The following is a 22603-nucleotide window of genomic DNA, read 5'->3' on the forward strand; positions in this document are numbered from 1 at the left end:
AAAGAAAAAAAGAAATAAGAACCTTCAGTCGTTCGCAAAATGTTTTCAAAAGCATTTAAAATTCTCGGGAAAAAAACGAAAAAAAGAGAATAAAATATTCACCGGTTTCTAAGAAAAATCACATGTTTTCAACGGTCTGCAAATGCTTTTTTTTTTTTGCATAAAAAAAAAAAGAAAAAAAAAGAAAGGGAGATAGAGAGAGAAAAGAAAAGGAAGAAAGAAAGTATGAACAGAAAGACCGGTGGTTGCCGGTCCGTGAGTCAAAAAAGGTTGAGAAGAAAGTTAAGGTTTAGGTTTAAAAAAAAAAATTGAAACGTTTAAAAAAATTTTGTTCAAAGGGGCGAGGGAGAACTATTTATTCAATTGAATTGTGTGCATTCATGATTGGAGTAGTGTATGTTGCTTGAGTTATTTATTTTATTTGTTTACTTATTTGCTTATTTATTTATTTTTTGAGAGTATTTATGAAATACGTTTCAATCATGGGGTGCATTTATGAGAAATTATATTTTCGAGTTGCTATTGAGACTCAAACTTCACTTAGGTTTTATAAATGCTAAATTCACAACTTAATCTCTTGACAATGGGTCTGTTTGTGATCTTAAAACACGTGTTCACAAAATTCTTACAATTTGTGCTGCAAATGGGTGGTTTCCTTCAGTCAAAAGTACTACTTTTAGTCATTGAATTGGATAGAATGAGCAAAAAATAAATAAAAACAACATGGACCCAGAAAGTATTTTCATTTTCCCAACAGTTTATTTTAAATTAATTTTTTAAAATATCCGAATTTTCAAACAAGGCGTGGTCTTTATGGCGTCACAAATGATGCAATTTGGCGCATCTTTCTACTACGTTTCCACGTTATGATAATCAAGTAGCGAATTAAAATTGCGCTCTACGCTTGCTATCAACCATGTCGTTGCCGATGCGCGTGAGTAAAAATGTGAATTAAATATTTTGTTTCTGTGAATGGCAACACTGAATGGCATTTCATCATTTGTGATGTCACACGACAGAAGTGTAAACAATAAAACCGCAACAATTTAAGAATTTTTTAAAAATATTAAACTTAAATAAATTATTTAAAAAATGGTCAGATCCTATGTTTTTAAGCATGCTCTTTCAGAAAAAAATACTTTTAAAATTCTGAAAACGACCCCATTACACTGATTTTATCACTGATTTTTTCTGCACAAAGATATACTTTCTACTGTTGACGCTTTCACAGCTCATTGCAGTCATTCCAGAGAGGGGTAACGCCCCTTTATGCTTCTTACTTGCAGAAAACCCATGTGGCCCTATTCTTTACAATAAGGAGCGTTCACCGTCTTAATGGGATGAAAAAATGAAACAATTCAGTTTTTCAGTTTGCGCTTGCGCGTCATCCACGTGCCATGTCCCCCGCAGCCGCGGCAATCCATTGGCGCGCACTGGCAAGTGTCCTCAGATTGTCAAGAAAGTTATTTCTAGAATACATTTCAAGTCGCCCCTAGGCTCACCCCTTTTTTCTAGTGCACAAGAATTGAACTAAAAATAAACTTTTTTTTTCTTTCCAACACGGTAGACTTTTGTACTCGCTCACATATCATCGTTTTGTCTTCAAGATAGAAAAAAAAAATACCTAAAAAGAAGGAGAAAGAATCAGTGGAACCGGCGTATGTAAGTCGCAGACAGTGGGAAAATGTGAGGGGGGAGGGGGGTAATTTTTTGGACAAAAGGGCAGAAAACTGTTAAGCGGAAAAAAAAAACCTGGAGAAATCAGTGGGTACTTATTATATTTAAAGGATTGAATTAGAGCAATTTTCCCAAATTATTTCTAGAATGAATATTTTAGCAGTTTCACAGAAGAGGCCCACAAAGGTAGGAGGAAGGGGAGGGTGGAGGTAATGGCGCAAACTTAGCGCGTCGCGAAACTTTAAGGGTAAGTTTAGGTGTCTTAGTTTCTTTTTGCGAGTCTCGTTCTTTGGAACGTAGGGGGGGGGGGATTTGCTTTTTGAAAAAGACGAACATTTCTGGGTCACAGGTAACTTATGTTTTCGACAAATACAAAAACATTAAAATACACACATTTAAATAAGTTTTTTTTTAATGAGTTCATAAAGAAAATAAATGAATGAATAAACTAATCGTACATTACCATCACCACTTCTATTATCATAAAAATGCCAACTTATGTAACAGAAACTTGTAGGATACAATAGTCAAAGTTTTACTCAATCGAAATAAAATCGCTCATAATGCGGACAATCGACTACCCATAACCAATCGACTATAACAGTAGAAGAGAGTCGGGACGAATGGGACAGAGAGCTGCATTTACACATAATGTGATTTTCCCCAGCTTCTCCAGTAGTTGTAGTGGATTAGAATGAAATGCAGTTGGGGTCCCGCTCCTCTCGCAATGTCATTGTGCCTTAATTTGAGCGACTTCCAAATTCAACTCAAAATATGTTAAGACGATAGAAAATGTAACTCGACATTTACAATCACGGTTAGACCGTTTAAAAACTTTCTTACAAATAGTCTCTTGAAATATTAACTGAACAAAAAAAAGTGTAGAAAGAAGCGAATCATGTTTGCACTTTTTCATTTGGGGGGGGGGGGGGGCTAATGAGCTGGTGAAGGGGGGGCTTAGCCCCCTTAAACCCCTCTCATAACTCCGCCCATGTTTTATACTTACAATCCAAAGATTTTTTTTTTTTACTTTTTAGTTCATTTTGCTACAAAAACGTGTTTTTTTATAGTTTCTTAAACTATTGTTTCATTTTTATTTTTTTTTTGTTTAGTTTAACTTGTTTTACGAAAAAATATTCATTTCAACATAATTCAAAATCTTTTATATTCATGAAATTTGCCCCCCCCCCAAAAAAAAAGGTCTCAGGCAACATTTGAAACGCGGTCTCTCGAACTCCAAAAAGATTTCGTTACAAGATACATATCTACATACATACATACAGGTGAAGCTAATAAACACGTGTTAAAAACAACGGATGATAAATTTACAGATTATCAGAAAAGAGCATTGTTATCATTGCCGATTTTTAACGAATTCGGTGAACCAAAGAATGATTTTAACATCTTATAAAGGACCGGAAAGAACAACTGTTTACTTTTCCTGTGAAAATCTTCTGACAACACAAGATGCTGTCAGTAACTGGCCGGAACCACCATCTTGGAAACCGTCAGCGAAGTTCATGTGCTGTCATCTCCACGCAAAAGCACTTAGAAGTGATATCTTGAGCCATTCACTTATCGCCCACTTCACAGGGAAGAAACTTGCCCACGATTCTATTCCAAGAGTCATAAAATGTTTCTGAGGAACTGGTTCTGCTTTAGGGGTTGTTGACATTAACACGGCAATGATTTCTTCAAGTCCGGATGCAAAATTTACAAGATATGGGGAGATCTGCTCCCCATCAACCACAAAATAGGAGGTCCAAAAAGAAATGATTTTTTCAATTAAATGTTCAACAATTTTTTATTTTTAAAGGACTTACTTAAGTTTCAAGTCCCTTAAAAAAAATCAATTTAACTGTTTTTTTTTCTTCAAATAAAAAGTAGGAAAACCGTCAAAATTTTTTATTTCGACGGTGGAAATTTTTTTAAAAATGGGAATTTTGAGCAAAAAGAAAGCTAATTTTACACCTCACTCTAAACATTATTCCATTCTCATTTCAATTCTTAAAAAATTATTTATAGTATAAGTTACTATATTTCTTACCTGTGTTTGGTACTATTAGTTTTATAACAGTTTGAATTTAATTTATAAAATTAAATTTTCTACTGAAAAACCCCATTTTGACGGTGAAAAACCAATAAAATTTTTAATTGTAGTTCAAAACAGGATAAAAAACATTCTTTGAAAAAACCAGGTAAATAGGCATAAAACTTTCCAAGGTATGAAATCTGACGTAAGTGAAAATATCGAAAAATATTTTTTTCAGAAAACGCATCTCAAGATTTCTCTTATAATATTAATATTAATGTTTTAGACATTTTTTGAGGCTATAATTCTCAATGTCATTATCTTATATATTCTTTGAATCTACTTGTCACTTTGTTTACTTTTTTGAAAATTTTATTTTTTCCTGGTGTTTGGGGGGGTCTATAAATTCAAGTTCCTGCTCTTACAATATCACTTCCGGTATACTTAATTGGTCCTAACTTCGTGAATAATTTTCGTAAAAGTTAAAATGAAACATTTTTTGAATACCAAAAATCTATTCTTCTAAGAATTGAAAAAATTGAATCAGACAGAAATATTTTTTTTTATTGCAAAAATGGTCATTTTAAGGCAAGCAGACCACTTAACCAATGAAGCAATTATGCTCGCTATTAACCCCTTGGCATACAAAATGACGTCTCTGAAACGTCAAACAGTTTGTAATAGCCCTTGAAATGAATGACATCTCAGAGACATCACAGTTCACAATTGCACAAGTTACTTCTTGTATGTCAAAAGGTTAAAACTAGAGGTTGTTAATTTGTCGTAACCATAGACTAATAATAAGAGTAGACCGAGCTATGGCAACCCTTTTGCTGCTCATAAACCAAACCATGTGACTAGTGGATTTCCTAGCAACAGCGGGCGTTGATCGCAGCAGACGATCAACAATAAATAAAATAAATTGAATTGATGGAACACGGAAGAATGATCTTTAATGGAGTCCGATTTGTCAATTTGTTATTCTAAGTTGTAAAAATTTTGTCAATATAGTGAGTTTTTCGTTTAGATAGCACTGTGCATTTTCTTTATTCAATGTCAATAACTCTCTAAGATACAAGTGCCCAAAAAGAATCGGCAAACGGTAAGATTTTTACCTACAATTTCAATTTAAGATACCGATTAGTACATTTTTACCTTGACGCAAAACGTTTACGCCATTACGTTTACGCCAACGCTGACGTAGCAGTTCCGAATGAAATAAAAGTTACTGAAAACTGTGATCAAAAATTAATTACTAATGTCAAAATAATGCATAACTAAAAGAAAAACAGTTCAATTTCAGCACCTGGAAAAAAATTATAATGAAAACACATTACGTCTTAAAATACATGTCGAGTGCCAAACTATAGATAATGTTTCCATCTAGCAACCATGCTGCCAAAGTCATCGCCAAGCCCTTCCACCAGTCACATGATACATCTATGAACCAATTTTCTTCATCAGCAAGAATGAGAAAGCTCGGTCTACTCTTATTATTAGTCTATGGTCGTAACTTCATGTGATTTCATTAGTCCGCTAAGGTGTTAACAATAATTTTCATCACTTTCTCTAATATCGGTTTAACACTGCTCGCGACTGGGACGAAATATTTGTCGCAGATATTCCGCTTACATCATTGGCTTTGTATACTTTAAATAGCACACACTCAGATTTCTATTTGCATGCTGATTGGCTTTCATTCCTAAAATACCATTTCAATCAAAAAATTATTTATTACACGAAGACAGTAATTTGTTTACGGCGTGGATCTGTGAAGGAATACGTGACAGGAAATTTGGTGTAAAAGCATAGCAACTTGATCGACATATTCATATTGTAACGGATCCGGTGCGACTTCCAACTTTCTTGAAAGGACGACACAATTCTTGATTAAAAACACAGGAAATTTATTTATACTATGTACAGGCGAGATCGTCAACAACTGCTAAATTAATCATCAGCAATTAAGCAAATATCTCTCAACACCGTAAACTCAACTATTACACACGTATTTACTTCCAAATACGCAAAAATACAGCTCAAAAGGCTTCACAAAACAGAGCAATAAATGCTCTCCAGCGATTCACAAGCAAAAACTAACTCGAAACTGAACTTTTTATCATGTGTAACGGCTTTTATACACACCGACAGAGATCTCTCAACTATTCCAGAAAATGCTACACCGTTCCACACTTTCTTATTTCTTTTCATTCACAAATCTTATCAATAAAAAAATAGGGGACCGTATACTTCAGCCGAATGTATTGGGGTTGTATTTTCATTACGGGAAACTATTTACAGGTTACGATACTTCAATAATTACTATTTACAGACTTTGCAACAATATTAAGGAGCTCTAGTGGCCGAAAGCAGCAATAGAGTTTTTTCTACTTTTACTTTAAATCTTTAGGAATTTTCTTTTTTCATACATAAGGTCTTCGGTGGGGATAAAACTTCCTTTTCAGCACTTAGAATTATGTTTAGTAATTATTGCACAAACTCAATATGGTTTCGCTTTTCATTACAAGAATCTTAGAATTTTGTCCTAAGCCATACGGATTTATTATTCAACTAGTGGCACCCGCACGGCTTCGCCCGTAATAGAAAAATTAAAGGTCTTTTGGTTCGCTTGTATATTTACAAATAATGTATGGTGAATTTTCTCGCCAATTGGCTTGTACCGACGTTACAGTTCCACGTTATGATAATTTCGTATCTCGCCAATTGGCTTGTGCCCATGTTACGGTTCCACGTTATGATAATTTCGTAATTTATGATAGTTTTTTTTCTTAAAATTGGAATAGAAAAAGAACCACATCGAATTTTCGAAAAATCGCTTCGAGGTGCACACCCCCTGCTACATACTAACTTTGTGCCAAATTTCATGAAAATCGGCCAACGGTTTAGGCGCTATGCGCGTCACAGACATCCTACAGACATCCTACAGACATCCAGACATCCAGACATCCTCCGGACAGAGAGACTTTCTGCTTTATTATTAGTAAAGAAGTAGAACTTCTCCTCTGCCTCCGTTCATAGGAACCTGTTTTCTGTCACTACATTTTTGAGCAATCCGAATTGCTTACTATCCTCACTTGACCACTATTGACGTTCTGGTTCCTTTTTCAATGTTCAAACGCAATGATCGTCTCTAGTAATATGTAAGGCAACACCTCATCTATATTCGTAATGTATTTCAATTGTCAAATATATTTATTTATTTCATTTTACACATACTGCCGAATGGCAACACTTCATTGTGGAAAATTAAAAGACATACAAGATCGTGTTCGATGGATTTTTAATTTAACTGAGCGACGACTTCTTGAGGTGTAACAACGTTATGTGCGATGTTAATAAAGTTTGATTGACTTTTTGTAATATAATGAAGTCAAATTTATATATGAAATTAGGGAGTTTGTTTATACCTTCCTCCTTCCTCCTTACCGACGCATTCATAGCCGTTATTTTTATTTGGATGGGAAGGGAGCATTATATTAGCCATAAACACTCTTCTGAGGGGCTGGAGAGGTGCAAAGTCCGTGTTATCAAGTGATTGCCTGATATATAACATTAATATTTTGAGGAGGAGGTGTTGTAGCGTAATTAGTCTGGGTGTGTGCAGGCCCAACGTTATACAGTGCTAGACAAAAGAATAGGGCCAGGAAGGAAACAGGAAAAATATTAATGCAACATTGTTAAGTGGTAGTGAAAAAAAAAAAAAAAAAAAAACTTGAAATCAAGGCTTAAATCTAATAATAAAATTTATGAAAAAGTACATTGAACTCGTAATTATTAATTAAATTACTGTAGTTCAGCTGTCTTTAGTTGGCCCTTGAATCCGCCTCATTTCAGAAGCGTCCATCTTTATGGAGGTAAAATGATCAGAGCCGTATCTTTTTCCGTTCAATTTCTCACACGCGCTGAACAATTTTCAACAACTCTCCAAATTTTTATTCTTTTTATTAAAAACATGTCTCGACTTTTCGTCGCCGCAGAAAAAGAAAAAAAAAAAAAAAAAAAAACGGGACGCCGAAAATTTGAATGGTAAAAGGAGTGCTTTATTTCCATGTTTGTAAGGCTTCGATGCGGAAGAGGAAGGAAATAAAATTGTCCCCGATCTCAGTGTATTGACTTTATATGAGCGTAGAGAAAGAAGACTTTCAACGACGGGGAGGTTGAGAAACTCAAGAACAAAAGATGGAATGGAATGTCAGGGGAAGAAATAAAGCGTGAGGAAGAGCAATAATACTTTCACTGTCACTGAGTCCTGTGAAAACTTGCGTTGCCAAACTGCCCCCCCCCCCCTCCCGTCCCCTCATGATCTTTGTTTTTCTACAGATATTTTTTATTCTTGGGATTTTGTTTAAAATTCTTTGTTTTTAGGCTTAATTGGTAAAAAATAAACATTTATTAAATATTTTAAAGTCAAAACGTAACAGTTTCAGCGAAATGAAACTTTTAATGATAAAATTTAATTAAATCTGTGATTTTTACACCATGTTTTAACAGAATCTGAAAGATAAGTAACAATTTGAGAGATCAGTTTTAATATCTTTCTTAATATTATTACTAGCCCAACTACAATAGAAGCAATGGGGTGGTTTCCTTCAGTCAAAAGTAATAGTTTTAGTCATTGAAATGGATAGAATGAGTAAAAAAATAACATGGACCCAGAAAATACTTTCATTTTCCCAACAGTTTTTTTTTAATTATTATTTTTTTTTAATGTCCGATTTTTCAAACAAGGAGTGGTCTTTATGACATCACAAATGATGCAATTTGCCGCATCTTTCTACTACGTTTCCACGTTATGATAATCCAGCAGCGAATTAAAATTGCTCTCTACGCTTGCTACCAACTATATCTTTGCCAATACACGTGAGTAAAGATGCGAATTAAATATTTTTCACTGTGAATGGCAACACTGCATGGCATTTTATCATTTGTGATGTCATTGGCAGGAGCCGTAAACAATGAAAGTGCTCCGATTTAAGTAATTTTTTTAAAAATATTAAACGTAAACAAATTTATAAAAAAATGATCAGATCCTATGTTTTTAAGCATGCTCTTTCAGAAAAAGATACTTTTAAAATTTTGGAAACGATCCCATTCCGAAAAAAGTGAATAAATTTTAAGCATTGCCAGTTGTGCAATGCTTAAAATGTCTTGCATTTTAAAGAGAGTCAGAAAATGTCTTGCATTTTCTGACTCGTCTGGTGGGAATTTTATGAACTTTAACTTAGGTTTTGAGAAAAATCCCATTGCAGCCTCTGATTGCCTGGGCAGCAAAATATGTCACAACGAGCAGTTTCAATGAAAATCACACCAAGAAGAGGATTTATCTATTCATTTTATGTCACCACTGGCGTTATGGTACTTCAAAATGCCAATATGTTTATATCTTTTTCAGGTTTCTTTAGGCCATTCTCCCAAGCAAAACGTGAACAGTTAGCATGCTTAAAGAAAAAGTTCAGACTCTTTCTCAGGTAGTCTACAAAGGGTCGTTCCACGAAAAAGCAACAATTTTGTCTCGCACGTGACAGCTCATATATTTCATTAAAAATAAAAAATTTAACAAGAAATTAACAACAATTTTGGTTATTAATTCCCACATACGTTCGTAATTGCTTAAGCAACAAAATTTTGTCCCCTATCGTTTTGAATTATTATTTTTATTGAAATATATGAGCTGTCACGTGCGAGACAAAATGGCGGCTTTCTCGTGAAATGATCCTAAAAAATACAACTGAAGTTTGAAATATATTGCACCGGTTCAAAGATTTAAGCAACATCGAAATTTTAGTAGTAAAAATAAATTAAACATGTATTCTCTCTCTAATTTTTTGTTTTACACGGCCAATATTAATGTAACAAGAATTATTTGATAATAATTATAATCAGATCAATTTTTAGCCATTATTCGGATAAGCAGAAAACATTACTCATTACTCCTTACACGTAACACGTCTTCACAGAAGTATACAACTTCAACATCGCCAAAAGAAAAAAAAATGTGAGGAGAAACATTCCACTTCATAGAAAGACACTGTTGCAAAAATATATGTAAACATCATAAAAATAGTTTCTTCCCATAAAAATAACAAAATTTCCAGTTTTTTTTCCGAAAATTCGATGCACAACCTCACGTCAAAAGTTTTCTGTGTTTTTGCGTCTTGAGCCGTAAAAATTAAGAAAGTAAAATTTCATATCAAACTTTAAGTAATGGTGCCATGCTGAAAATTGTTTTGCAGTTTAAGAGATTAAGTAGCTTTTGCTGTCTTTGCTTACGAAACCAACTGATTACACTTTAATGATTACTCAACTGAAATTAATTCTTATGTAAGGAACTTTAAGAAGTCTCATCAGATATTTCATCTTCCACTTCGTTTATTAAGCAGCCTGAAGCAAGGAGTTACAACAATTGCTTTAACCGCAAAAAATGTTAAATGATAATACGGAATTTCATCCATTAGACAATACAACAAAATTAATACAGTAAAACTTGTGAAGTTGACCACCCTTGTAATTTGACCACCTGTCTAAGTTAACAGCTTTTTTCAGGCACGGAATCAGCCCTTATCATATAAATAGAATTCTGTATGTTGACCATCTGTTTAAGTTGATCACTAAAGTAGTGCACCGCGAATGGTCAACTTACACAGGTTCCATTGTACAGTAAAACGTGTAAAGTTGACCATCCTTGTAAGTTGACCACCTGTCTAAGTTGACCACTATTTTTTGGCACAGAATTAGATCTATTTCATATAATTCAACCTCAACAAGTTGACCACCTATTTAAGTTAACCACTAAAATAGTGCACCGCAAGGGGCCAACTTACACAGGTTTCACTGTATATACGTTAAACTTCCCATACACAAATCTTAGACTGAAATTACGGCTGCGTTGCAATTTTAATGATGTCATAGCAGTTTGCAAAACAATCTACTGTCGGAGCAGACTTTAAATGCATTTTGTATTTCACACAGAAAATAAAATTTTAACTATACGTCTCACTTAATTATGATAACTAAGCTTGGAACACACATGACACGGTTATATTACTAATACTCCTAAAATTAGAGCTGCACTTTCAACTACTAAGCAATAATTTGCAATAAGTGAGGAACAATGAGTAAGTATTACAGAGAGAGAGAGTAAACAGACACAGAATTTTTATTCAAAAGGCAGAGCACAATTTCAAATCTCTGCTGAATCTATACCCAACTCTAATTAATTTCTAAACGACATGAACTCGAAGCAAACAGAGTGAGAAAACCTCAACACTAAAGCTTTTAGCACCCTAGTTGGTTTTAGCAAAAAAACAGGGTGCAGCTCTGTTGAATCTAAACCAAACTCTTATTAATAACTAAACTACACGAACACGAAGCAAACAGAGTAAAAAAAACCTCAACACTAAAGGTTTTAGCAAAAAATAAATAAATAAATAAATAAATAAATAATAATAATAAACTACGCAGAAGGATAGGAAAGAAACTGCACCTTGACTGAAAGAGTGAAAGCAGATTGAAATGAGCTCAGATGCCCAAGAAAACAATACATATCAATATTCAAAAACTGCATTCACATTAAAACTATTACTAGTCGACCCCTGCGGAACTCCGCACTGTGCTTCAAATCGTTTCATAAGGTATTTCGCTCTTTAAGAATTTCAAAGGAAGAACATTATGAAGAAGAACCGAAAAAAAAGTAAGCGCAGAAGAGAAGGCATGTAATTTAAAGACATCAGTAACAAAACCTCGTTAAATACAAAGTTGTGATAATTTGATCATCGCTCACCTTTTGGTCGTACATATTTTCAATTCAAGCATAAATATCATTAAAAGTGTGGCTGAGTAGTGACTCGTGAAAAAGCAATAATTGGGCATGTAAAAAAAACAGGTTGTGGCAAATACAGTCCTGCCCATGTGAGCATCTGACGGGAAAAAAGAAACATTAAAGAGATATTTATTGGCACGGATTCGAATTGACGCCAGTCTGATTAACAGCCCGACACCCCAACAAACCTAGCAATTGCGCCTTCTTTTCGAAAGCTATTCATTGAAGGAATGCGTAGTAAAAAAACAACAAAAAAAGCTTTTTGCCAAAAAAAAAAAAAAAAAAAAAATAATAATAATAATAATAATAAGATCATGCTTCTATGTTTTGTCATTAACCAACATGATACGATTTAAAATTATTCGCAAAGCATAGAATTTGATTAAAGAATGACGAAGATCTCACGTAGCGATTGAAACGAACATTCTAGAGAAGTAATAAATTAGATTGAAAATAAGCGTTTTTATCTCTGAATATTGAACTATTTCACATAGAAGGTTGCTTTAACCGTTACGGCTTAAATGCCCGAAAATGTTTCTCTTTTAATCGAACACTTAAAATTCAAAACCAAAACCAGTTGAACTGAGTCCGTTTTTTAAGTGTAGTTTTTCGAACGTAGACAAAATGTATTTTTTTTTTTTTCAGCAGAAAGCAGAGGAGTAGAAAATGATTTCTTGCTAATGAAGTTGATAATGACTTTAATGCTTTATATCGTATTCGCGCGAATAAAAAATTAAAGGTTTACTGGGGGAAACTCGTAGTTTTAATTTGGCGTAGTATTTTTTCATTTGTACAAAAGGTCGAACACTGCTATTAGAAACATCTACATTTCAGCATACAATGAAAATATTTTTCTGCACAAAAAGGATTTCCTTTAGGTAAATCTAATACTTTTTTATGCTTACATTATGCTGAGTGGTCTGGATATAGTCAAAGCTTAAAAAAAGGAAGAACACCCTTCGATTAACAGTCAAATTATCCGAATGATAACTGTAGCCCTCATAAAGGAGTCGAAACACCAAGTAGCATTCCCACTGCACTTATTTTATTACGTTTGTAAGTTATGAGTACATGTAATGCGAAATACTAATATAAATTTGATATTATATCGGACAGCCCAAACTTGCCCGAAGTTCAGATAGTTTATAGCCGAACGCTCTACCGAAAAAAACTTATCAATTTAACCGAATAACTAAGTCCAATGCTTTTAAGCTTTATTAAAATATAAACACACACAGGGGCTTTTTTTTGCCGAAAGCGACGTAAAAAATGGAAAACTGCATTAGAACTTTGCTTTTGAAAAATGCATAAGAACTACAGGCAGCATCAAGGTTTTGAAACAGCAAGGGGCGTTTTCGAAAACTTGATTTTTCGACCGTAAGTCTATTTTTCTTCATTAGCCAGCCTGATAAGTTTTAAAATGAGAGGTCAATAATATATAAGATAAGATATTGAAGAAACATTTTTTTATTCTTGAAAGTTTTTACAATTTGTTACCGCAGGCTGCTTGAATCGTTATAACTTAGATGACAGCACGTGTTCATCATTTAACACTACGGTTAAAATACAAAATAAATTGAACTCTGCTCTTTTTTAAGCGTAGCTTTTCGAATGTAATAAAAATGTGACAAGCTATTTGTTTTTTTGCAAAAAGAAGAAAAAATATATATTTTATCCTTCAAATTGAGGTAGTATTTTTTTATTTGTATAAAGAGTCAAAAACTCATTAGAAGAATATATATTTCAATATACGATTTATTATTTTTTTTTGAACAAAAAACAATTCTATTGTAGTCTGAAATCTTAAACCTGTTACTTATATTTTCGCTTACATTATGCTTTAATTTTCTTACCAGAGCCAAAACTTAAAAAGAAAAAAAAACGTACAATTCAGAAGTAATTTAGCACAAAGCCACTTCAAGGTTTCATATCAGCAAGGAGCGTTTTCTTCTCATTTATTCTACTCCTTCATAGTTGTTATTCACTTAATTAAGTGTTCATGTAATGCGCGATATTTCTCTAATTTTTTGTTGCAGATTGTCCGTACGTGGGTCCGAACGCGCACTCTCTTGGTTACAAAGAGAACGCTCTGCCGATCAAGCTATTCAGCTCTGTCGGTCATAGTGCAAATTAAAGTTATAAGTTTAACCGAAAGTCTCATTCTGGTTCTTTAAAACAGGTTTTCCGGCTGAAAAAAACTATTTTTAGAACTTGGGTCTATTTTTCGTCAGTAGCCAGCACCATAAGCTTTAAAATATGGCTTAAATCAAAGAAATCGATCAAGAATTGAAGAAAATCTGGCGTAGAAACCAAAAATAGGCTACAGAAATAATATATAAGGATATTAAAATGATTGTATATCCTCTAAGTTAAAAAAAGGGTCGTTTCATCAAAAAATTAGGTTTTACATTTCACTCTCATTTTTACGGAACTTTGGAGACACTATATAAAATTAAACTGTAAAATTTCCGAAAAACCGATTTAATTAGGTGAACCTATTATCATTTAAAATTTTTCATCAATTCAGAAGTACAAAAAAAAGAAAAAAAAAATAGTGTCATTAAGTAAATTGAAGTTTTACCGTTTAAAAATCATTTGACATAATTATGAGATTTTAATTTCACTCAAATATGTTCTTCAAAGACAATTTCCGCAAGGTTGCATACCATATCTTAATCTGAATCATGAATATTAATAGAAGGTCACAGAAAAAAAAATCAAGCAGCTAGAAATTCCAGATGTAAGTAGCTTTATTAAATCGAGAAACATTTGGCAGCGATGTAAAAAGGATGTAAGGCAGCCAATTACTAACCACTTTGGCACTAATCCAGAACAAAATCAAACCAGCCTTAAAAAATTGTTACGTTGTTGATGCAAAATGATTTCAAAAGTATTAGATTTGGGTTGAGCACGAAAATAAAGGAGTAATAAAGGATACCTTTTGAAGTTATTAGTCATGGGAAGCTTATGGGTTAAGGTAGGGGTTCCCAAACTTTTCCGATTCGCAGTACCCTTCGAGGAATTAGAACTTTCTCGCGGTATCTTAGCCCATTTCTGTTGCAGATTGTATACATTGATACCATGGACATTTCCCGGCACCCCTCACCTCTATCTGAAAGGGGTTCCAGTGCTTTGCTTGTATTTTTTACAGAGCTAGGTTTGCCGTGAGAAAATTCTAATTCATCAATTCAAAACCCCTGGTCTAGTTTTATCCGTTAAAATAGAAAATCTTACATATGTTGTTGTAATTAATTGAAAAATTGGAATAAGCTTCATTAATTTCAAAAAAAAAAAAAAAAATCTCTATCGAAAGACATCGAATGCTAAGGGGTATGAGAAATCTTTTATACCTTTAATAGGCTATTTACGTGAAATTTTAGCTTAAGAAATTAATTACAAAAAAAACTAATTCGAAATTAAAAGCATAAAAACTCAGGTACTTATCCCCGGTTCTTGAAATAATTTTGTACAAAATTTCAAATCTGTAGGTGCTATGGGGTCTCCTGTGTACGCAAGTCTGCCACAGACTTCCTTTCACAATTTCTTTAACTTTATTTTTTTTTAAATATTTTCATGGATTAATGGCAATAAAATGGAATGAAAAAATAATGTTACGAGCTTATAATTACAAACACGTATTTCGGGGTTGTAAGAAGCACCATTTTCAATACAAAAGGGTGCGAGCTGCAGAAGGAAAAGACATGCGGCAAACAAAATTTTCGTCAGAAGTTTCATCCATGCCCTCGCATTTTCTTGCAATGAAAGAGGGCTGCTTTGCAACCCCGAAAATACTTGAATGTATTTTTATTACTATTTATGCGTTCAACGTTGTTTTTTATTTCATTTTTTTTTCACATAAAAAACCTTTTTTACCTATCGTTTCCTTTTTGTCAAGTGTAAAATAAAACATGGATATAGGAAGTCATTATTGAGAAACCGACATTTGCACCACTGGTTTCGAAAAAAGTTTGAAGTAAGAAAAAAAGGTCTTTATATCTTGTTCTCAGGATTTGTGACGTATATCAACTTTTCTGTTGACTTTCGGACGTTGATGGAATTTTTCCAAGAAAGAATCAGCTGAACTGATCTGAGGAATTTAATAGAAATTAAATGAAATTCATAAGTATTGCTTGCTATATCCGGGGTTTGCTCGATAAAAGCGGACTATGCTCCCATAGACTTAATATTGTATTATCCAAACACTTCTGATTCGCTCGTTAAATCCGGGTTCTCGTTAAATCAGGGCTCGTTTTTAAGGAGTTCGACTGTACTTGAGTAGAAAGTAGCATACTCACCGGGAAACCTTATGATAGTGAATCATGAAAGTGATTAAATAGGTAGCAATCGAAAGAGTATTACTTATATAAAGGTTTTTTGAGCGCATAAATTATTTGCCCTCGTGTCTCGGTTATTGAAATATGAAGTCTTAAAATCTTTTAAGAAACGTCGCAGAATCCTTATATATTATTTCTGTAGCCTATTTTTGGTTTCTACGCCAGATTTTCTTCAATTCTTGATCGATTTCTTTGATTTAAGCCATATTTTAAAGCTTATGGTGCTGGCTACTGACGAAAAATAGACCCAAGTTCTAAAAATAGTTTTTTTCAGCCGGAAAACCTGTTTTAAAGAACCAGAATGAGACTTTCGGTTAAACTTATAACTTTAATTTGCACTATGACCGACAGAGCTGAATAGCTTGATCGGCAGAGCGTTCTCTTTGTAACCAAGAGAGTGCGCGTTCGGACCCACGTCCGGACAATCTGCAACAAAAAATTAGAGAAATATCGCGCATTACATGAACACTTAATTAAGTGAATAACAACTATGAAGGAGTAGAATAAATGAGAAGAAAACGCTCCTTGCTGATATGAAACCTTGAAGTGGCTTTGTGCTAAATTACTTCTGAATTGTACGTTTTTTTTTCTTTTTAAGTTTTGGCTCTGGTAAGAAAATTAAAGCATAATGTAAGCGAAAATATAAGTAACAGGTTTAAGATTTCAGACTACAATAGAATTGTTTTTTGTTCAAAAAAAAATAATAAATCGTATATTGAAATATATATTCTTCTAATGAGTTTTTGACTCTTTATACAAATAAAAAAATACTACCTCAATTTGAAGGATAAAATATATATTTTTTCTTCTTTTTGCAAAAAAAACAAATAGCTTGTCACATTTTTATTACATTCGAAAAGCTACGCTTAAAAAAGAGCAGAGTTCAATTTATTTTGTATTTTAACCGTAGTGTTAAATGATGAACACGTGCTGTCATCTAAGTTATAACGATTCAAGCAGCCTGCGGTAACAAATTGTAAAAACTTTCAAGAATAAAAAAATGTTTCTTCAATATCTTATCTTATATATTATTGACCTCTCATTTTAAAACTTATCAGGCTGGCTAATGAAGAAAAATAGACTTACGGTCGAAAAATCAAGTTTTCGAAAACGCCCCTTGCTGTTTCAAAACCTTGATGCTGCCTGTAGTTCTTATGCATTTTTCAAAAGCAAAGTTCTAATGCAGTTTTCCATTTTTTACGTCGCTTTCGGCAAAAAAAAGCCCCTGTGTGTGTTTATATTTTAATAAAGCTTAAAAGCATTGGACTTAGTTATTCGGTTAAATTGATAAGTTTTTTTCGGTAGAGCGTTCGGCTATAAACTATCTGAACTTCGGGCAAGTTTGGGCTGTCCGATATAATATCAAATTTATATTAGTATTTCGCATTACATGTACTCATAACTTACAAACGTAATAAAATAAGTGCAGTGGGAATGCTACTTGGTGTTTCGACTCCTTTATGAGGGCTACAGTTATCATTCGGATAATTTGACTGTTAATCGAAGGGTGTTCTTCCTTTTTTTTAAGCTTTGACTATATCCAGACCACTCAGCATAATGTAAGCATAAAAAAGTATTAGATTTACCTAAAGGAAATCCTTTTTGTGCAGAAAAATATTTTCATTGTATGCTGAAATGTAGATGTTTCTAATAGCAGTGTTCGACCTTTTGTACAAATGAAAAAATACTACGCCAAATTAAAACTACGAGTTTCCCCCAGTAAACCTTTAATTTTTTATTCGCGCGAATACGATATAAAGCATTAAAGTCATTATCAACTTCATTAGCAAGAAATCATTTTCTACTCCTCTGCTTTCTGCTGAAAAAAAAAATACATTTTGTCTACGTTCGAAAAACTACACTTAAAAAACGGACTCAGTTCAACTGGTTTTGGTTTTGAATTTTAAGTGTTCGATTAAAAGAGAAACATTTTCGGGCATTTAAGCCGTAACGGTTAAAGCAACCTTCTATGTGAAATAGTTCAATATTCAGAGATAAAAACGCTTATTTTCAATCTAATTTATTACTTCTCTAGAATGTTCGTTTCAATCGCTACGTGAGATCTTCGTCATTCTTTAATCAAATTCTATGCTTTGCGAATAATTTTAAACCGTATCATGCTGGTTAATGACAAAACATAGAAGCATGATCTTATTATTATTATTATTATTATTATTTTTTTTTTTTTTTTTGGCAAAAAGCTTTTTTTGTTGTTTTTTTACTACGCATTCCTTCAATGAATAGCTTTCGAAAAGAAGGCGCAATTGCTAGGTTTGTTGGGGTGTCGGGCTGTTAATCAGACTGGCGTCAATTCGAATCCGTGCCAATAAATATCTCTTTAATGTTTCTTTTTTCCCGTCAGATGCTCACATGGGCAGGACTGTATTTGCCACAACCTGTTTTTTTTACATGCCCAATTATTGCTTTTTCACGAGTCACTACTCAGCCACACTTTTAATGATATTTATGCTTGAATTGAAAATATGTACGACCAAAAGGTGAGCGATGATCAAATTATCACAACTTTGTATTTAACGAGGTTTTGTTACTGATGTCTTTAAATTACATGCCTTCTCTTCTGCGCTTACTTTTTTTTCGGTTCTTCTTCATAATGTTCTTCCTTTGAAATTCTTAAAGAGCGAAATACCTTATGAAACGATTTGAAGCACAGTGCGGAGTTCCGCACGGGTCGACTAGTTTAGTTAGTTTCGGTGAGTAATGAGAGACATCTTTTTTTTTTTACACAATTTGTAGATGGATGCAGACGGTGAAATTGCGTGATCCATTTCTCGCCAAGCATTTAAATTTGGCTCTTATCTTAAAACTGACTTCAATACTTTTTAACGGAAGGACGAGAGAAAATAAATTTTGCGTTGAAAATAAATCTCAATATGACTTTCGATTGCAAGATATTTCAAATTTTTTTCATTATTACGCTTTTCGTGTAGTTTTTTTTCAATTGAGAGATTTGAATAGAGGGAGTGAAGACTTTCTTAGGTGAACTAAAGACCCCAAGTCACGTGCTAAACTTTAAAGCAAAACATTGGAAGAAATCAGTTTCACGCGAAACGTGTCAACTATTTGTCGTTGTTGAATCACGTGACTTGGAGTCGTAATCTCAGCTTTTGCTAAGTCAATGATTAGACTTGCTCCCTCCACTTATATTCCAGCTGATGTTTTTTCCCCGGTCAGTAGTTATTTGCATCGCTGGGACTCTTCACGGCTTCTCATTGGCTATCGGAAGAGGAAGCATATCTTTTCCCGAAACGGTTTTCCACAAGTTGCCCATTTTCTTGTTTTTTTTTTTGCAAAGAAAAAAACATTTTCTTCTAATTCTCTTTTTAAATCAAAACAAAATCCTTCTTTAAATCTAACAGCAAGTAAAACACGCAGGAATATGCACTTGTTTTTGAAATGTTCCGCTTTTAAGCATTTATCTGCACTAAAGTGAAAAGATGCAAAATATGCAATAGAATATGCAAATACTGCCGTGTGCAGGTAAACGGCAATATCTGAAGAAATGAGTTTTCGACATATTTGAAGAGAACGCGTTTTGGATTCAATATTAGCCAGTGGGAAATGTTGGAATTAGTCGATTTTTTTTCGCTCCTTTTTTTCAGCGGAAACCAGATAAGCGAGCTTGTACAAAAAAGATAACGTATAATAGATGACAAAAATGCAAAAAAAAAAAAAAAAATAAAAAAAAATGCAGTTATTGCCCTTTTCCTGCATGCGATAGAATATGCATCAGCATGTATATCCTGACCACAATTACAAGTTATTACGATAAAAATAATAAAAATATGAAGCTTAGAGTACAAAATTCTACAGAGGTTGCATTTTTAATTTCTGTTATTTTACCTGAGGTTGATAGAGGGACAACCTTAGAGCAGGTATTAGTAACTAGAGGGAGCAAACCCAATCACTGACTTAGGAAATGCTGAGGCAAATATTTGAAGTCACATGGTTCAACTTCGACGAATAAGAGATACGTTTTACGTGAAACAAGTGAAAGAAACCTAATTTCTTCCAATACTTTACTTTTAAATTTATCACGTGACTTGGGATCATTGCTTCAAGAGTCGAAGGTTTCACTCTCTCCACCCTTTATTCCTTCTTAAAGGAGAAAATTTTTTAAGTGTCAGTAAGCTATCTCTAAATTAATTCAACATTTTTTCTTTATGCGACCAAAATTTCAAAAAATGCTCACATACTTTTCCTACCTTTCACAAATTCAGATGTATCAACAAAGGTCTTGTAGCCCAAGAGATTGAAAATTTTTCCTCGACCTTACACACGATTTTCATAGTATGAATAAAAGATTTCATAAAGTCTGCAAGTCTCAAGAAGTTCTAGCACATCTTTTACTCATTAAAAAAAATTTTTTTTTGAAAAACTGAATTTCTAAATTAAATCTTTATTTCTAATATATATGAAATCTGTACATAGATACTTCTGAATTTTTTTTAAACAGAATGAGTTTCCCAAAACATAAATCATAAAAACATTCGTTAAATATACCGTAAATATATTTCAGTAGATGAGGGTTTTTAATCATGTTTTATAGTTTATACAGTGATGTAATTGGGAAAAATTAATTGGGAAAATGCATGTTTTTATAGGTTAGATGTAAAAAATATCAGATTTTTGCGAGGTCGAAAAAAATTACTAAGATTATTTATTACTGAAGAATCAAACAAAATAAAAGAGATATTTGAAACCAAGCTGCATTTAGTTAGCATAATTTTTACTTACTATACCAAATGTTTCGGGAGACGACATTCCCTTACTCATTTACAGCCCCCCTCCCAAATACAGCACTGAGTTTATGCAGGGTGAAAGTTTTTTTTCTAAGACTTTAAAGAGAAATCTTTGTAGAATTCTAAAAATTACTAATATAAACTTAATAGAGGGAATTATAACATTTTCTTTAGATATTCTGCAAACACTTTCAGTAGAATATCAGCGTTTTACTGCAATTTTTAATATTAAGTCTGAAAATTAGTTATTAAGTTCCTAATTTTGTTAAGTGAATAAGTAAGTTTATGACATAGTTATGAAATTCAATAAAAAGTCTATCAAACATTTATGTAGGATACATTGAGATATTTTTACGAAGTGTAAAGAAAATGTTGATTGATTCTGCAAAAAATGATTTTATATCTGCAGTTTATAAATTATCCATACAGAAATGTAGGTAAAGTTTTTATACAAAATAGTTACAGATATTTTCTACAAACTTTATATTCCATTTACTAAATACTTATTTTTGACATTAGATTTAGTCAGATTACTCAAATTTTTATTCCTTAGGTTTCGTGCTAATGAGAAATTTAACTTTTTTCAAAACGTATAGACAGCTACTGTCTGATTCATTTAATTTCAGAGAGAAGGTTTTAAAGAAGAGGAACATATTAAGTAATATCGAAATACCTACCCTTAAATTGTATGAAAGATCTTAATTTTGTAATAGAAAGACTTGCGAAAATATACTCTAGTAGAAAACAATAATAGTAGGTTTTCACACCAGCATACTCCGTTAATAAAAATTTGAAAACCACAAAAAGTGCTTAAATATCTAGAATCTCAAAAAACAGGAAAGGGGGGAAAAAAAGTTTTTTTTTTAAACTAATTAATCTTCATTACATATCTTCACATGTTCTACGATTTTTAACTGCAGTGAAACGATTCGAACATTTTTAATTTAGTTGTGAGGGTTTCTCTCTCTCTCTCTCTCTCTCAGCCGCATTTTTTTGCTCTTACAATATTTTTATTTACTGCGTGGTAGCTGTTTCGTATTTAAAAAGTTAGGACATTCTAGGAGCGAACTTTTTTAAGAAAATCAAAATTAAATCAAATATTTTTTTTCTGAGTCTTGTTTGCTGATATAATTTCCAGTCATGTTTTAAATTTTGTTGACAAATTTTCAGAAGTTATTTCTATTTCTTTAAAGCTTGCGCTACGAATTCGTGCTGATCAAATTCGAAACAAAAACAAGAACTCCTTCCGAAATCTGGAAAAGCATTCCAATCGTACCTTGCGCGATGACAACAAAGAAACAAATTTCCAAACATTTGCTTACCGACAACATTGTACCCGGTGCGCTCACGTGACGTCATTTTAGCGCGTACGTCGCCTTCTTCCATCTCCATCATGCGAGATGAGTTGTAGTAATGCTGCGGGGGAGGTGGGGAGAGGCCGGAGGGGGAGGGATGGCGAGAGCGATCCCGCTCGTACATCCAATGGAACAATTACTTCCCCCTTCTATACCGAGAGAGGCATATTCCTACGTTCTATCACTCGAATCGCTATTCTCTTTCTACCTGCCGTCTCCAGCTGATGCGGAGAGAGCAGAGAACAAACTTGGCGATGTGATTCACGGCGCGATGTCGCCAAAGATTTGGTTAAGCGCCAAGGAAAAGAATAATCATTGCTGTTTCTTTGTACCATACGGGGGGGAGAGAAAATTCTTGCAGTATGGCGCCTGCGGAAACTATGCAACGCTGAAAAGAGAGGGGGAGGGGGTGCAGCCTTTGTTTTGATTCCTTCTGTGTGTTTTATTACTTTTCATTTCTATTTCTTGGAAGCCAAAGTTTTATTCAGGGGCGCCCCAGGCACAGTGACCTCCCAAAAATTTCCTTATCTGGCAAATTTTGTAAGACAGTCTGCAAAAAAACATATTTCATCGAAATTTGGAGTTCCATTCGGAAAATTTGAAAC

At 33.3% G+C, this 22603-nt stretch overlaps 1 protein-coding gene across 3 annotated transcripts in view; it reads right to left on the reverse strand.

Moving 5' to 3' along the window:
- Nucleotides 1-22603, reverse strand: part of LOC129230062 (band 7 protein AGAP004871-like) — a 115922-nt gene that overhangs the window by 67192 nt on the left and 26127 nt on the right. Inside the window, exon 1 of one of the 3 annotated variants that reach the window (XM_054864450.1) lies at nt 21966-22182. The exons of the other annotated variants lie outside the window; for them this stretch is intronic. Coding sequence (XP_054720425.1) covers nt 21966-22122 — 157 coding nt within the window. The 5' untranslated portion in view covers nt 22123-22182. Of the gene's footprint in view, nt 1-21965; nt 22183-22603 lie in introns of those variants that run through there. 3 annotated transcript variants of the gene reach the window in all.

The sequence above is a fragment of the Uloborus diversus genome, chromosome 9 (genome assembly GCF_026930045.1).
Source record: "Uloborus diversus isolate 005 chromosome 9, Udiv.v.3.1, whole genome shotgun sequence".
Lineage (NCBI taxonomy): Eukaryota > Metazoa > Arthropoda > Arachnida > Araneae > Uloboridae > Uloborus > Uloborus diversus.